General features: G+C 36.7%; 1 protein-coding gene across 5 annotated transcripts in view; it reads left to right on the top strand.

The window, feature by feature from the left end:
• EXOC6 (exocyst complex component 6) overlaps nt 1–13,978 on the top strand; it is a 180,541-nt gene that overhangs the window by 69,966 nt on the left and 96,597 nt on the right. For all 5 annotated transcript variants that reach the window (XM_075130963.1, XM_048857651.2, XM_048857654.2 and 2 more), the window contains exons 8-14: nt 2,051–2,119; nt 7,008–7,091; nt 7,191–7,237; nt 7,638–7,758; nt 10,697–10,768; nt 11,477–11,574; nt 12,873–12,978. In XM_075130963.1, the coding sequence (XP_074987064.1) occupies nt 2,051–2,119; nt 7,008–7,091; nt 7,191–7,237; nt 7,638–7,758; nt 10,697–10,768; nt 11,477–11,574; nt 12,873–12,978 (597 nt within the window). The remainder of the gene's footprint in view (nt 1–2,050; nt 2,120–7,007; nt 7,092–7,190; nt 7,238–7,637; nt 7,759–10,696; nt 10,769–11,476; nt 11,575–12,872; nt 12,979–13,978) is intronic.

Raw genomic sequence — 13,978 nt, 5'->3', positions numbered from 1 at the left:
ACTGAGATATGTTACTTGGAGTTCAGTCCATATCCTCGTGAGACATTATGCTTTGGTACCGGCCTTGGTATCTGGTGCTGCAGTGGGCTCATCAGTCTTCCAATCAATGAATTCTATGAGGTCCTTGCACCCTCCACTGTAAGGAACACTGCTTGTTCGTCACCCACAGTGGAATACAGATAGGGACCATCCCTCGAAGAAGGATGAGAGGTTACTTTCAGGTCTGTAACTTGAATTCTTTGAGATGGATCTTGTTGGGTTTGTGGTAGAAAAGGAAACTGGAGAGGCAGTCGTTCTATACTGCCACTTATATCCTCCGTCTACTGCATGAGAAGAAGAACTGCACAGGAGTGGCTTGAAGGACACTCCTAGCAAAAATGTTCTGGTCTCTGACGCATGATGCTCATGCTCAGCCATGGTGGAATGCAGATAGGGATCACGCATCTCAAAGAACTCAAGTTACAGAAAGGTGAGTAGCCTCTCCTTTCAGCTACTATGTACTCCTTATTCATGAGTTTGGTCTTCTAAATGAAGCATGAAGGATTACACCCTAAATATTATTTCCTGAAAATAATGAATGAAGTGTCTGTTTTCTAATATGAAAAAAGGAAGTTCTAATCCTGTAATGGAAAAAGGGGAAAACTGGAACATTTAATCTACCCTTCTGTGAGAAGACCAACATTTTGATGAGACCTGAAGTTAGTAGTAAAAGAATGCTACAAGCCATTCAGGCATATTTTTTTCTACCACTTGTCCATTAAAACAGTGGTTTTAAGTGCCTATAAAATCTACCAACAGAGCTGACTCTGACTGACTGACTGGCTTGAGTCTCTGTTTACTATGGTCCTGTGTTTCAACCCACAGTTTTTGCCTGAAGTGATGTCTGAATTCCATGTTCACCAGTCTACTAACCTCCCAGTATGCTTTCCTAAACCTCAGTAATTATTGGAGGAAGCCAGGATGCACAAATTGGATATTGAAAGGGCACTAAATAATAATAGTGATATAACAAAATCCTTTTATTGGTCTCCATAAGTATATTTTGGTTGCATTTGGCTCTGCCTTGGACTTGTCTTGAATTTCTTTTCAAAATTGTCTAAATCAGTTTGCGTAATCAAAATACTTATGAACTAGAAGGTATGACATACCCCAAGGTCTAAGAGCTCACTTGATCTTTGAAATATATAGGACTCCAATTGGAATTCCATTCATGCAGTTAGGCTACACTACTTTTAACTTAACTGCAAAGTATGGTGCCTATTTTGGGAGAGCAGAGCTATAGTTTTAAATACTCTGCCCACCTTGTGGGATTTATGATTGCCAGTCATTCTCCAAAGAGTAAGGATCTAAAGAAGCAATTCTCAAAAGAAAAAAGAAAGTTACTCCCTCATAACAAAAGTTCTCAAAGTATATTGGTTTTATAGCTCCGCTCTCTTTCCCCAACTTTTTCAAAGTCTAGTGTATGAAAATGAACGTTATTGGAATTACAGTCTCTTTTATCATAGCCTTGCTCCACATATTTGGATCCATGAGGAGGTGCTCATGTAGCCTCAGTGTTCACTGCTTTGAAGATAAGTCTCAGCTCAAGATGCTGAGGCCCATGGATGCCAAGAATGTTGAGCTGTAGTAGCGATGTACTTCAAACTGGTCACTGGTGACCAACCTTCCCATTTGGCCAACTAACTTTACAATAAGAAAAGGAGTACTTGTGGCACCTTAGAGACTAACCAATTTATTTGAGCATAAGCTTTCGTGAGCTACAGCTCACTTCATCGGATGCATCCAATGAAGTGAGCTGTAGCTCACGAAAGCTTATGCTCAAATAAATTGGTTAGTCTCTAAGGTGCCACAAGTACTCCTTTTCTTTTTGCGAATACAGACTAACACGGTTGTTACTCTGAAACCTAACTTTGCAATGAGGCCAGTTCCTTAGCTTTATCCTCACATTCACGTTAAGCAAAATAAGATGTCAAATTTACTGATCAGTTTGTGAGACCAGTTCTGTTTCTAATGCACCAAGTTATGAGACTGATTTTTTTTCTTCCTGCAGGTTTTGACTGCTCATGATCTTGTAGATTTTTCTCCTGTTTACAGATGCTTGCATATCTATTCAGTTTTGGTACGTATTACTATGACTTAAAATAATCAAGAATGGTTATATTTTTAAAAGTCTAACTATCCTTTTTCTTACCTTTTGCACTTTGCCAATTTCTAAGTGAGCAAACACATGTGAACACATTTCATCGAAGTCCAACTATGCTGAACCAGATGAAATAGATCTGACACTGGTACTCACAGAACATTCTTGTATGGTTTATTTTTATAGTGCCTAACAGTGTAGCAGTTAGGTAATTACATAAACATTTTTAAAATCACACAAGTTATGTATGCCTCAACAGATAGTAACACTAAAAGTTCCAGCCCTTTAACTGTTCCCAATGTTCCCTAATACCTAACTATTTAAAAAATAGCATAGTAAAACATAAAATAAAAATTTGTCCTAAAACTCACGAAACTCAGGTTCTGGTGGACCACCAAGCAAGTGCCAAAGACTGAGAGACGCTTGCTACCAAACTCATAAGCGTTTTACACTAGGAATCAACAGCAAAGGCCTGACAACACATCTCAGCTGCTGTGGGAAAGTAAAAAATGATGGGCAGTACACAGGGTAACCAGGGCTAAAAAGAGTGATTGTTACTTTCCATGTTCACTATGTCTGAATAGCTTTTGTACTCAGTTTATGTGTAACATAATTTTAAAAAAAATTTCTTTCAAACTCTCTTAATCCTGCAAACTCAAACTGGGCTCTGAGAGTCAAGATGGATTCGTTGCTTCTCACAAGTTGCCAGTAACAAAGGTTCTGCAAGTCTAATTAAACCCTCATTTACACCTGTGAAATCTCATTGTCTTCAGGTTATGCTCCCCAAAGACATCTGCGTGTGCAGCATTCCCTTCCTCCTTGCCATTAGTGGCTTTGCAGAAGTGTAGCTGATGGGAACTTAATAATTAAAAAAAATCCAGTGAGATAAAAGAAGGAATAGAATCCAACTCCCTCTGTTAGCTGTGTTGGCTCTTCAGTGTTAACACAAATAAGTAACAGTAAAAGCTTGTTTTGTCACTGAAGTCAGCAAAGTTAAGTGACTGCACCAAAGGATGAAATCTCTAGTTAATTGCTATTTTTATGTAGTCACTTTTCATAGGAGAACTAAACATTAAAGAGTATTACAGTAGAACCTCAGAGTTACGAACACCTCAGGAATGGAGGTTGTTCGTAACTCTGAAATGTTCATTACTCTGAACAAAACACTGTGGATGTTCTTTCAAAAGTTCATAGAGCTTTAAAACTTTACTATGCCAAAGAAAAATGCTGCTTTCCCTTTATTTTTTTAGTAGTTTACATTTAATACAGTACTGTACTGTATTTGCTTTTTTATTTTTATTTTTTGTCTCTGCTGCTGTCTGATTGCATACTTCCGGTTCCAAATGAGGTGTATGGTTGACAGGTCAGTTCATAACTCTGGTGTTCATAACTCTGAGGTTCTACTGTACCAGCACTTTGAATTGTGAGGAAGCCAGTAGGGAGCCAGTACAGAGATTAGAGAACTGCTCCACGCTCATAGCAGCCCGCCTTACTTAGGGTATGCCTACACTGCAGCTGCAGCACTGGCCATCCTCCAGCCAACTCACTAAAAATCTAACTGAGGATGCCGCAGTGAAGGCTTCAGTTCTGGCTGCATCAGACTGTCTGACTCCCCAGATGCACACTCACCTGTGCAGGTGGTGCTGAAGCTCCCACCATGGCACCTGTGCTTCTCTTTTAAATGAGCTAGCTGGAGTACAGCTAGGGTGGGACATCTGCACAAGCTGCATATCACACTGACTGCTGCAGTGTAGATGTACTCTTGGGATACAGGTAGTTGCATTCTACATCGGCTGACACTTCTGGGCAATTCGTGAGGATTGCAATAAGCCTTGTGGACACAACATAAGGAGAGAGGAGGACAGGGATCCATGGGTGGTTGCTCAGTGGGTGGGGCAAAGCAGCCTGATTTATTGAATCTAGTCCACAGCTCTTCCCATCCCCCTCTTGCAGTGTGGGCACGATACCATATCTCTTTCCCTGGCTCAGCCAACTTCAGGCTCCATAATCCTGAGGTAAATTGTTTTCATATGAGAGTCAATGGCTAATACAGGGCTTTGTATTTTGAAATAAGAATGTTTAAAGTTTATAATTATAGGCATGAATCCCTAAATCTGATGTCCATTGTGATGTGTCAGGTCCTGTGGGACACTGCACTTCATCCTATGGGTCTGCCTGCACGCTTTATTTTGATGGTGGCACTGTCAGATTTTATTATATCAGTGACCACCCTGTCTCAATGGCGAGATGGCAGGAATAGAAGAGGCCAAAAGATGGGTTGTAATCTGAAGAGAAATTAAAAAGACTGGGACTGTTTAGTTTAGAGAGGAGCTGGCTATTTTTATTTACCCTGTCTCATAATACTAGAAGGGAACAACCAATAAAATTGGAAGGCAGCAGACTAAAATTAATAAAGTATAATTTAAACTGAAATGATCATAAAGGTAACGAATTATAAGTGATTTGATACAACACATAATTAACCTTTGAAAACTAGTGGCCACTAGATATAACTGAAGCTTAATAAGATTTACAAAAAAGATTAGCCATGTATATTATCCAATAATATTGGATAAAACATTAGGTTGGATGTGGATAAAAAATTGGTGAGATGTTAAACCCTCTTGCTTCAGGGCATAAAGCTAGTTAACAACTCCTAGGGTTGGAAAGAAACTTCCCACTTGAGGCAGGTTATTTCATAATGTCCATTATGAGTCTTTTCATAATTGACCATTATGAGAATATTGCGCCTTCCTCTGAAGTGTCTGGTCGTAGCTACTGTTAGAGACAAAATACCAGACTAGATAAATCACTGGTCTGACGTAGTATGGCAGTTTCTGTGTTTAAACATGAGGCAGAACTCCACCATAAGTTGGTAATTTACACTTGTAGTTCGTAACTATGTATTGGTGAAGTTCAATCTCTGCTTTAGTCTTTTTCTGTCTTTTTTTCGTTCACATTTTTTAGTAGGCTAGCCTATATGCAGAGTGTGTTTAAGCACTGTAGAGCAGAGTATAACCAGGGCTCAGTGTGTTCTGTGGAATGCTGTATTTGAATTCTGTAGTAAGCTCCCTACCCCAATTTCTTTGGTATACAACACTAAATTTTGAGGCAAATTAAAAATTAAATTTTGAGGCAAATAAAATGGAAAAAAATTCTGAAACAGGATTTCATGTGTGAGCTAATTTCCAATAATTTATCATCCAGCATAAACTGATTTGTTATTTTATGTATGTGAATTTAGGAACTTTTCAAAGATGAACAAGCGACATCCATTATATCGGGCATTTACTGTTTTGACTCTCCTTTGCCTCACCTTTAAATACATTGCACGCCACCAAGGCTATTGCTTTAGTCTATTGATAAGGTTCAGAGCATCCATTAAAGTGGTTTCTATTAAAAACTATGATCTTAGCTGCCTTCAAGTAATCCTGTCTACTGCATGATATATGGTGGTGATTCAACACCCATCAAGTATTTTACATATCAAACTTTATTTTGTGCATTTGGAAAGAGCAGCTATTCTTTTTCACAGTAGACTTCCACTAAACTCATGCACAAATATGATATTAGAAGTAGAATTCTACATTTCTCCCAATTACTTTATTATGCATTTAAGAATTACATCATACTATTTGGCTGGAAAGTAATGATTTACATTATGATAATAAATGTAAGTGATAATGTCCTGAATAAAAGATTACAGTAATAAAAACTGCTCTAGTTAATATGTATCACACAATATGAAGAACTTGCTTTTTTAAAAGCAAAGTCTCCCACCACCGCTCCCCCTCCTTTTTTTTTTTTTTTTCCATTTCAAGCTTTGTTTCATTCTGTGGTAGGTTATCAGCATTTTGGGGAAAGAAACCAATATTCTTTGTACATCTGAAAATATTAATTTAGAGCTTTACTTGGATTATTTCTTACTGAAATAGTACTGATTTAAGAATATACAGGATCTCTCACGTTTTGATTTGAAGCTTTTTGGAATCCCAAGTAATGGAATTCTAAATAGCTCTGACCTAGCAATAACCTCATGGAGTAAAAATGAAACTTAAAAATGCTAAGCTGCTTAATTCTGCTTGCATACAGATTATGTTGCATTCAATAGGTAGATGAGTCAGTGTTGTAATGGTTTCAAATGGACAGATGGTTTCCACTGAATGAATCATCTTAATGAGAATACCACGATGTCGCTTGAGGTCTTAACAATATAATCAATAGGCATAGAGAATATTGTCTATGTATTAAATTTTGAGGACTGTTATAGGACCAAAATCCAAATCTTTAGTCATTATATTTACTAAGTACCAAGAAAGGGTAAGCAAATATTAAATTTTGTTTTACATTTTGCTTAAGGAATACTAATGCATTCAAGAGTCAAGACTATATTATGAATTTCTGTAACATTTAGCATATACTAAACTTTACATGTGACGAAAGTCAATATAAACTAAGTTTCCTGTATATCTTAAAGAAAGCAGTATTGTAGTTAAAGCAGCTGTATTTAAGTTACAGAATAGGAGTTAAGATTTTTTCAATTTTGATAATTAGCTTGATATTGTTACCTTAGTCATTTTTAAAAGTTTGTGTTTGGTATCATAGCAGCATGACATAAGTAAAAAATGTGGGCTGAAGGGCACAATTCTCCTCTCCTGTGTACATTGTGGATCTCTTTCATATGCTTTGCACTCATTTCAAGTATGCAGAACTTCCACAGATGTCAGTGGGAGTTCCATATATGGAACAAATGCAGAATATATGGTTGTAAGTTACAGTGGAGAACTCTGCCTTTAATTTCAGAAGTATTTTTTCATCATATGAAGAACATTCCTCTCTTAACCACATTTTGTTTGTCTTGTCTTAGGGTGATGGAGAGACATTTGAAAACTACTACAGAAAGCAAAGAAGGAAACAAGCAAGATTAGTTCTGCAGCCGCAGTCAAGCATGGTAACCAATACTATTTTTATTAAGTTGCACTGACTTGGAATTTTACTTAAATATTTAGTGGTATTTTTATTCCTCAACATTTTTGTTTTTTACTTAAAGCATGAAACAGTAGAAGGCTACAGAAGATATTTCAGTCAAATTGTAGGGTAAGTTTTCTAAATGGAAATCTGTTGCCCTTATTCTTATCCCCCACAATCCTCTCCTCTGTGTAAGGCCCATGCAATGTGTATCCAGTTGCCACATGGATAATGGCTGCTGCTTCTCTGGAGTGAGGATTCATCTGTCCTGCACACACATCCTTCCAGGGTAGTGACAGATATAGACTCTCCATTGAGCCGGGCTCCAGTTAGCAGTGGGTGTGCTTCCCGCATCCTGTCCAGAACAGCACCAAGGGCCTGATGCAAAGTCCATTCAAGTCCCAATTGTTCTGTGGGCATGGCCTTCCCATGCTTCTGTGCAAAAGGGTAGGATTTGCTCCATATTGTAATAAATATTTGAAAATAACTGATGGTTATTTGACTTAATTCTTATAAATTTTTGTTTTAGTTTCTTTGTAGTGGAAGATCACATTTTACATGTAACCCAAGGATTGGTAACTAGAGCATACACTGATGAACTCTGGAACATGGCACTGTCAAAGATCATTGCTGTTCTTAGAACCCATTCGGTAAGTGAGAAGACCTTGTAGTAGTGCGGTGTAAATCCATTAAAGAGTGTCTGTGTGTTTAAAAGTAGGATAATGTCAAAGTGAAAAATTACACCTACATCATTGTGGGTTTTTTTGTGGTTAAAAATGGCTCACAGTAGGGAGAGAGCCTGCCAAGCTTTTGTTTTTCACAGCAGTATCAGGCTGTGAGCCACAGCCATGGGCTATTTGCATAATCCTCCACTGATTTACAACTCTCTGGGTCTTCCAAAAGTGCTCTTAGTCCAGCAGTTTAGAATATGCAGAGTTAATCTGCTGTTATTATTGCAATCTGTCCTCATTAGTTTCAACTGACCTCTTCATTAGATCAGATTGAATAGTTCATCACTGAAAGCACCACCAGGAAATAATTCCTAATTATCATTCCAAATACTCTGTTTCCAAAATAAACTCTACCAGCAAAACCCTTAGAGCTACCCCTTCAATGCCCATCAAGTAGTATGTTTACATTGCAGTAGAGGCATTACTAAAATCTTGAAAATGCTAAAGTGTTATTAACTTAATACTATATTTGACTGAATATTTCAGTATTTTTAAAATGTATCTCAAATAATGAAAGTTACCTCTGTATTATCCATCCACAAGAAAACTGGCTATCAGCATGCTGTTTCTGATCCCCCTTGAAAAACAAGGGAATACAGTCATTGATTGTGATTGACTGCATTTTATCCTGGTAAATTACTTCAAAACTTGCCAAAAGGGTCATAGACAGCATGTTCAGGAAGAAAAATAGAAGATGTGTAACATATACAAAGTGCTGTTATTTCATGTCTTGATTTGCCCTTTTCAATGTTCACTAATCTCCATTAATTCAAAATTCAAAAATATGTGCTTAAATCATGGAGTTTGGATTTTGTAACCATTTCACTATTATTGCAGGTTGTTTTAGGTTTGAAGAATATTTTATACTTTGTAAATATTTTAGGAAAGGCTGAAAACAGTTTGGTTTTTCAAATTGCAACAACTGTATTTTCATTAGGAACATTTCTGGTGAATGCCAGTTAAGTTTTGTTTCCAATCCCCAGATCATTTTAGAAGGCACTACTAGTAAGTTCAAATTGTTTAGAGATTTCTAAACCACATATTTTGCAAGGCAGGTGAAGGTTTAATCTATCGATTGTCATTTTTTTATAAATGGGTGTCAATGTAAAGCATTCAAATGTACTTAAATCTTGTTTCTTATAGAAATAGGTCCCTTCATAAAGGTTTTCTGATATAATTGAAATTGATGTCATTATTTGTTCCCAGGATGTGTAACTCCCATCACAATCAATTATATCATGCTAGTCTGTATTGAGGTGAAGTGGGTGACTAGTGCTCTTCTTCTTTGAAGAGTACTTGCAAGAAGCAAAGCCATTAGCTTATTTATATAATTACTTGGAGAGTAAAGACGCAAAAAATACTGTAAGGCAGGCATGTGGGCTGCATTTCAATCTTGTATTTTCATCCTGCATTACATTGTATGGCCATAAATAATATTTGTATTTTTTTAACTAAAAAAAGATGATGATGAAGACCAAAATATTCATAATTGGGGACATAAAGATAGAAACATAATTGCAGGATAAATGTAGCCTAATTTTTCAGAGGTGCATCAACAGCTCCTCTTTGACTTCAGTAAAAGCTGCAGATGCTCAACACCTATGAAAATGAAATCGTATAGCTGTAGCTGCCTAATTTTATACACCCAAGTTTGTAGATATTAACATAATATGTAAACGTTTTGCTTACAACTTTTCCCTCTAGAAATGAGTCTTGAAAGTGCCATAGTGTTAACATGGGTTAGATTGAGACTTAATGTTTGAAAGTACTATTAAGGTTCCTGATTTAGCAAAACACTTCCGCATGTGCTTAGGTCCCATTGACTTCAATGAATGGAGCTTCAATGCATCTCATTCATGGTGTGCATAGGTACTGACTCCATGGGTGCTCCAGGGCTGGAACACCATGGAAAAAAAATAGTGGGTGCTCAGCACCCACTGGCAACTTGCGAATGAGCACTTCGCCCTCCCACTTCTCTCCTCCCCCCAGCACCTCATGCCGATCAGCTCCTCTGCCTTCTGCCTGCTGCGATCAGCTGTTCTGCAGCATGCAGGAGGCGCTGAGGGGGAGCTGAGGGGTAGAGCGGGGGCAGGAAGAGGTAGGGGGAAGGAGGTGGATGGGGGAGGGGGAAGGGTGGGAGCTTGGAGAAAGCGGTGGAGTGGGGGCGGGGCCTGCGCGGAGTGGGGGTCAAGCACCCCCCGGGATCTGAGTAAGTCGGCACCTATGATGGTGTGCATCACTTTTCATATTCCAGCTGGTCTTGTCTGAGCTCTTCTTGTTAGGACAAACTTTGTAATAGCTTTGTGATATGAATAAATACTGTATGTAATTGGACTAAATTAAGAAAAGGTGGGTCAGGTAATATATTTTATTGGACCAACTTCTGTTAGTGCAAGAGACAAACTTTCAAGCTTTTCCAGAAGCTGGGAATGGGCGACAGGGGATGGATCACTTGATGATTATTTGTTCTGATCATTCCCTCTGGGGCACCTGGCATTGGTCACTGTCAGAAGACAGGATACTGGGCTAGATGGACCTTTGGTCTGACCCAGTATGGCCATTCTTATGAAGAGCTCTGTGTAAGCTTGGAAGCTTGTCTCTCTCATTAGCAGAAGTTGGTGCAATAAAAGATATTACCTCAGCCACCTTGTTTCTCTAATATCCTGGGGCCAGCAAGGCTACAAGAACGCTGCATACATAAATTAAGACACGTAAGTTTAAATTGCTTTTATCAACACAAGAACTTAATTAGTGGTATAAAGCTAGTGAGTTTAACCTACTGTACTACTGTAAGTTGAAAATGTATTTACTGTTTGATTTAAATAACTTTTACAAAATCAATATTTTTTATTTCCAGTCATATTGCACTGATCCTGATCTTGTTTTGGAGCTGAAGAATCTCATTGTTGTGTTTGCTGATACTTTGCAGGTTGGTGTTATTTTGATAATTGAAAATTAAAATACCTGGAGCCAAATTCTGCCTTTGGATATGCATGTGCAACCCCCATTGGTTTCAGTGGAATCGCATGCATGTACCAAGAATTAGGTAAGATGTTTTAAAAAATGAAACTATCTTACCTAGCTTTCTTCTGCTGGCTCCCCCTTAACACAACCTTCTTAATTTGTGCCCACCACAGACCTCCTAGGTGTCCAGTTGTGCACTGAAAAAAATCTTTTTCAGTTTTTGTAATTTGTTCAAAAGGGTATTCCATAGCATTGAAATAAATGTAAATATTCTATTTCTGTAAACATTTCACTTCTAATTTATAGCAAGTAGTATTTCAGTTCAGTCACTGAATTTGCTGCTTGGAAAACCAGTTATGTTTTATTGCTGGTCTGCTCTTGAATCATTGATAAAACAGATTGTTTGATTAAATACCAAGTTAAAAAACATATAAAAGAAATTTGTCACATTTTGCCACTAAAACTAGTATTTCTAAAGTAAATAGAATATCAGGTTTACAAATTAGTAAATCACGTTTAATAATACCTCTACGTGTTGAGTCCTGTAACTTGTACTATAGTGGTACAAAATTCCATGATAAAATAACCCCTCTTATTAACATATTGAAGCACTGTATGATAAGTGATGATAGTAGTTCTTGAATTATTTGTCCTTTTTATTTTTGTACTTTAGGGTTATGGGTTTCCTGTGAATCGACTGTTTGATCTTTTATTTGAAATAAGAGATCAGTACAATGAAACACTGCTTAAAAAATGGGCTGGGTTGTTCAGGTTAGTATTGCAAAATGAAAAAAAAGTCTTAAAATACTCTGTCAATTGGGGTTGGTTTAGCTACTCAGTAATTGTGTCTTTGAATCAAATCTACTTTTTTCTATCAAATTACAAATGTATTTAATTAGATACTAATTTTCTAAATTTTAGTTAACTGAGTACAGTATACTATAGCCTGACCCAATAGGACTAAAGGTCTTTTGGCATTTCTATTATGAATTGACCTGAATGGATATAGAACTTGCAAATTGTAAAATTTAATTTCCTCCAGCATGAAAGTTTGCATTCATCTTATACAAAAATTAATATCAGGTTGGGTTATTTTGCTAGAGAAAGGTGGTAAAATTAATAATCTTTTTCCTGTTTTAATAATGCTGTGACTTTTTCTAATTTAAAAGCAACTTTGAAAATGAAATATTACAGATTCTCATAGATTCAGTTGGGCTGATGTCATTGTACAATAATTCTAGGCAATATGAGGGGGGAAGGCTAACCTTGAGTTCTTATATATTATACTATTATAGGACTATCACAAAAGTGATGCCTTTAACTTGGGTGGGAACAAGGTACAGGAAAGGTTTTTGTTTTGTTGTTAGTGAGCATTCCTTTGTATCTCTCTTGGCAGAAACTAGGTGCTTTTGATGCAGCTACTGTGCTTCTATGTCTCCCTTAAAAATAATTTGAGAGGGAAAATGGTAAACCTAGTATTAAGGTGGTTTTGGAGCTTTAATCTGAAGTTCCTGTTTCAGATAGAGAATGACCCCTAATGTGCCCTGGGTGCATTTACAGTGGGGAAAAAAATACATTTGTGTTGAACACATGTTAACTAACACAATGTTAAACATTTAATGTAGACAAGGACTGCCATATTTGTTGCGTTAGCTGTTCATAGTTAATCATAGGGTAGGCCAGCTAATATGAAGTCCCTGCTATACTGATTTATATGATCTGAAGTGAAATTAGAAAGTGCTAAGCTGTGTTTTGCATTGTGTTAATTAAGACATGTTCTAAAGTGTTGTAATATTCCAGTATGGACAAACCCTCTAGGGTCAGGTAGATTGTGAAAAAGTCATCGCATGAATAAATGCGATCCCAGTGCTGCAGTAAGTATTACTCAATCTCCCAAAATGCTTTTGGGAATTCTGGAGCAATGTTGAATTCAATTCTCCACTTTTGGAATTGTACATCCAATCTGATGTCAGTGAAAAGCTTTGTATTCATTTATATATTTACTTATTTATGATATTTTAAATATTAATACATCTCCTGAGTGTGCTGACTTTGCTAACTCTGAACAGGGATATTTTTGAAGCAGATAATTACAGCCCTATCCCTGTAGCAAATGAAGAGGAGTACAAAATAGTGATTAGCAAATTTCCTTTTCAAGATCCAGAACTTGATAAGGTAAGATCAAGTTTTATATTTCAAAAGTTTACTTTAAACCAATTAAACAGAGTTAGGACCGTAATGAATTTTGTAATTAAAAAGTAATTAATGTTTGAATAACAAGGTAGATTAAGAGGCTAAATCACCTTTTTCATGGGTAATTATCTAGTTATAAATAAACATGAAAATTCAAGCTGCAGTCGTTTAATCTGAAATTTTTGTGAGTAATGAACCCTATAGTTTTGTAAACAAATTAATAATCAACTTTTAATAATTAATACAATTTTTGTTTAATGACAGTTAACTTTTAAGTTTTGCTGCAGCATATCAGATTTCATAAACCACGGTCTATGATGTACTGTAGCATTACAAAATGTAACAAACAACTACAAGGTCTATTAAAAATATATTTTTTGTAAATTGTTTGGGTGCTGCTGAGCTTATTCGTTATGTGGGGCAAAATATACCTGAGGTTCTTCCCTATATGAACTGTGTGTTCCTTTAAGGCCTTAGCATTCCATTAGAGGGTTCTTGTGGATTTCTCTATGTACAGCTACAAAGTTCTTAAAGAAAATTTGCTTCTTCAAAAAAAAATGAGAATAGTATGTTGTACAAGCCAAATGTGTTGTGTAGGCAGTAGCAGGCTGGAAGTAGAAGACCCAGGTTTGTGGTATTATTTATATCTCACTAGAAACTAGAAGCCCCAAACAAAACTGTGACCCAAATAGACTGCTATTCCCACAATTTACCATTTAACAGTTTTTTGTAGCATCCACCACTGTCGGTATCTTCTTAGTTTTGCAGATATTTTGAATCTGCCATTCAGCTGTCATTTATCTTTACAAATGTAACAGCTGAAGACCATGTGTATGTTACTGCAGTGAAGTGGAAGAAGATTAAAGAGGGTTTTATGATGTTTAATGAGCGTAAGCTTTAGTTATAGATGAACATATATGATGGACTATAACAATCTATTTAAAATGTTCACATGGTCATGACTTGGATAGTACTTTTACTC

The sequence above is a fragment of the Caretta caretta genome, chromosome 7 (assembly GCF_965140235.1).
Source record: "Caretta caretta isolate rCarCar2 chromosome 7, rCarCar1.hap1, whole genome shotgun sequence".
NCBI lineage: Eukaryota > Metazoa > Chordata > Testudines > Cheloniidae > Caretta > Caretta caretta.
This window is presented reverse-complemented; position numbering and strand designations above follow the sequence as displayed.